We start from the raw sequence: 2,660 nt of genomic DNA, 5'->3' as shown, positions 1-2,660 counted from the left end.
AGGTAACTGACTGCCCTAAACCATTGACAGCAGACGACCCCGTCGCATACCCTCCGGTCTGCCATCTATCAAGGGGAGATATACTCGGGACACGAGATGGGGATACATGACAATAGTTATGGGTTATGACACTTGTAACAGCACTACGCCGCTTAACAACAACTGTGATTGGCGGCTTATGTGCTGATCAGTATTGCACCATCAACATGCTGTATCAAATTTCATTAGTTGCAACATGTAATTGCGCATCAGTTAATTGTGCTGCAATATGCGAGGTTTCGTGGTGAACTAAAGACCTGAGAGAGTTCAGTTATCGACGGGTATTCTACTTCAACAGTCAGGTTGAAGTCGGCTGTCGGTGTGCATCTGACTCTCACAGGCAGAGTTCAAGTTTAGCTAGTGACTTCCCAATAGTAACCCTATACTAACCATCTGATCGGTGTCACGTGCTGAAGTGTGTCAATTTCATCTGTATTGTTTTAACCACGTGCCGACGAGCTTCTGTTACCCGCCGCCTTCTCTGATATCCACGCCCGTGCTTCACACGAGTCACTGCGGTAAGCTTACACTAGGTGTCAGATTACACTTCGGTCTCTCTCTCTCTTTCACTCTCCCTTTGCAGACTACTTATGTCTTATTCCAACTTTTATCTGTATCGTTGTGCTTTACTTAGACAAATATAATCGTCGTGTGGGGAAAATCGCCTCCGAGTCCTATTATTACTATGATTATTATTATTATAATAAGTTACTCTTCAGAAGGAGATGCTTTACAGTAGCTTAGCAAACATTCTTCGTTGCTACCACTGATAACATGATATCTTACACGTACAATCTTCTTTGTACCCGATATTTTAGTGTCAGCTTGGAATGTACCTATTAACGGCAATGGTACAATTGATTGGTAAGCGTAGATTTTCTTAGTTGAACGCTTCAATGTTGGTGCTCCCAGCTTCTCATACGCACGTTCGTTGATCAAAGTAACAGATGCTCCACTATCAACTAGGAAATTGATCGAGCTATCTAAAACTTCTAGCTTGATGGTAGGTTGAATTTTGTTGTCAGCTGCTGCTCTGTTAGTGAATTCTTCTACATTACTCGAATCCTCATCAGATGTATCCTGAAACTTCACGTTTCGGACTAGTTTTTTCTCTTTCGATCCTATAGATGAGGGATGACGACATATACGAGCGAAATGACCTTCTTTGTGGCATTTGCCACACACAACACCCTCTTTCTTCGCAGGACAATACTGCAGTTTCTTGTGCCAATTTCCTCCACAAAAAGTACACGTCTTCGAGTTATTTTGTTTCCCAGATTCCTTTTTATTTTGTTGGCAGAAGTTTCCTTTGTTAAAATTCTTTTTCTTAGTGACAATTTTATTAATTGTTGATGTTCCACTGCCTTCTTCAATCTGCTTAGATTGAAACTTAGTCAACTCGTAAGTTGTACCCTTTTCAAGCAACGTTTTCAAGTCCCACTCGGAATTCACCAACGCTTCTGCTCTTAGCTTTGTTGATGTACAGGTTAGGATAATCTGTGATTTGATTTCATCATCAACATCACGGAAGTCACAGCCTTGTGCCAACTCAGAGAGTCTGGTATGGAATTGGTCAAGTGACTCATCACTGGCTTGCTTTGTTGATTTGAACTTGTGCCTGTTGTATGTTATATTGACTCTTGGGTTGAAATGTTCATTTAGTGCACGTTTTGTCGCAGCGTATTGTGTTTCAGCTTCCAAATTTGCTGCTTGGTTAGCTTCTCGAGGTGTTGAATTGAGCTTTACAAAAATTTGATGCACCTTTTTCCCAGCCAAGTGTAACAGCAATGCTTTTTTTCTGTTGTCATCATTGATAGCCATAGCTTCAAGATAATTTTCAAATCTTCTAAGCCATTCTGGCCATTTTGTCGACAGAGTTGTTTGGTCTCCATCATAGACAAATGCTTCCATAGCAACAGACAAACTCATCTTCACGCGTTACTGATGCCAGACAAATGATTAGTAAATTTAACTGTTATAAAATTACCAAATTGCAGCTAGTAAGTCACTACTCGTCGCCAAATATAGTGTCTGATTCAGATAACTCGTTTTGATAGCCGGATGGTGATTAATTAACTGGATACAATGAGATAATTGTGCTGGTACTTGTATTGGGACTACTACGCAGTCATCACTCTTCCAAGTCACTTTCTTCACTAACTGGGCCACCTTAGGTCAAAGCCCTCTAGTGTCCCATTACAGTGTTAGGGGTGACCTCCAATGGTCAGAATCGCTTACAGACACTACAGTTATGTATGTATGGAAATAATTACAATCAGTCTGTTTCAAAAGGATTAGGGATGGCAGTAGGCACTATAGTATCATATGCTTCAATCAATGCGACACACTTCTTCCTTGCGCTATCGACACAAACTGCAACAAGTTCTTTCCCCTTACCCACCAGCATTGTGGTTTGCCCGGCTAATTTATCTACCACTATTGAACCCACCCGACGGGGATAAAATATGTCCTTTCGGACCGTTCCGAGTTCGTGTCCAAACAGAAAATTGGTGGTCCAACAAACGAAGCGAGATTTTCGACCACGCAAATGTTTTCTATTAGGAAAAATTCCCCATTATGCAATAAAGCATAAAAATTCGATCGCTTTGGGAACTTAGCAT

General features: G+C 41.2%; 1 protein-coding gene across 1 annotated transcript; it reads right to left on the bottom strand.

Moving 5' to 3' along the window:
- Window positions 1-747: 747 nt before the first annotated feature.
- LOC130703039 (uncharacterized) lies at window positions 748-1,968 on the bottom strand. Its single transcript, XM_057524659.1, has one exon. It carries the CDS (start codon window positions 1,966-1,968, stop codon window positions 748-750), a length of 1,221 nt encoding a protein of 406 aa, XP_057380642.1.
- Window positions 1,969-2,660: the final 692 nt, after the last annotated feature.

Source organism: Daphnia carinata, chromosome 5 (genome assembly GCF_022539665.2).
Source record: "Daphnia carinata strain CSIRO-1 chromosome 5, CSIRO_AGI_Dcar_HiC_V3, whole genome shotgun sequence".
NCBI lineage: Eukaryota > Metazoa > Arthropoda > Branchiopoda > Diplostraca > Daphniidae > Daphnia > Daphnia carinata.
The sequence above is the reverse complement of the archived record's forward strand: the minus strand, read 5'-3'. Positions and strand labels throughout refer to the sequence as shown.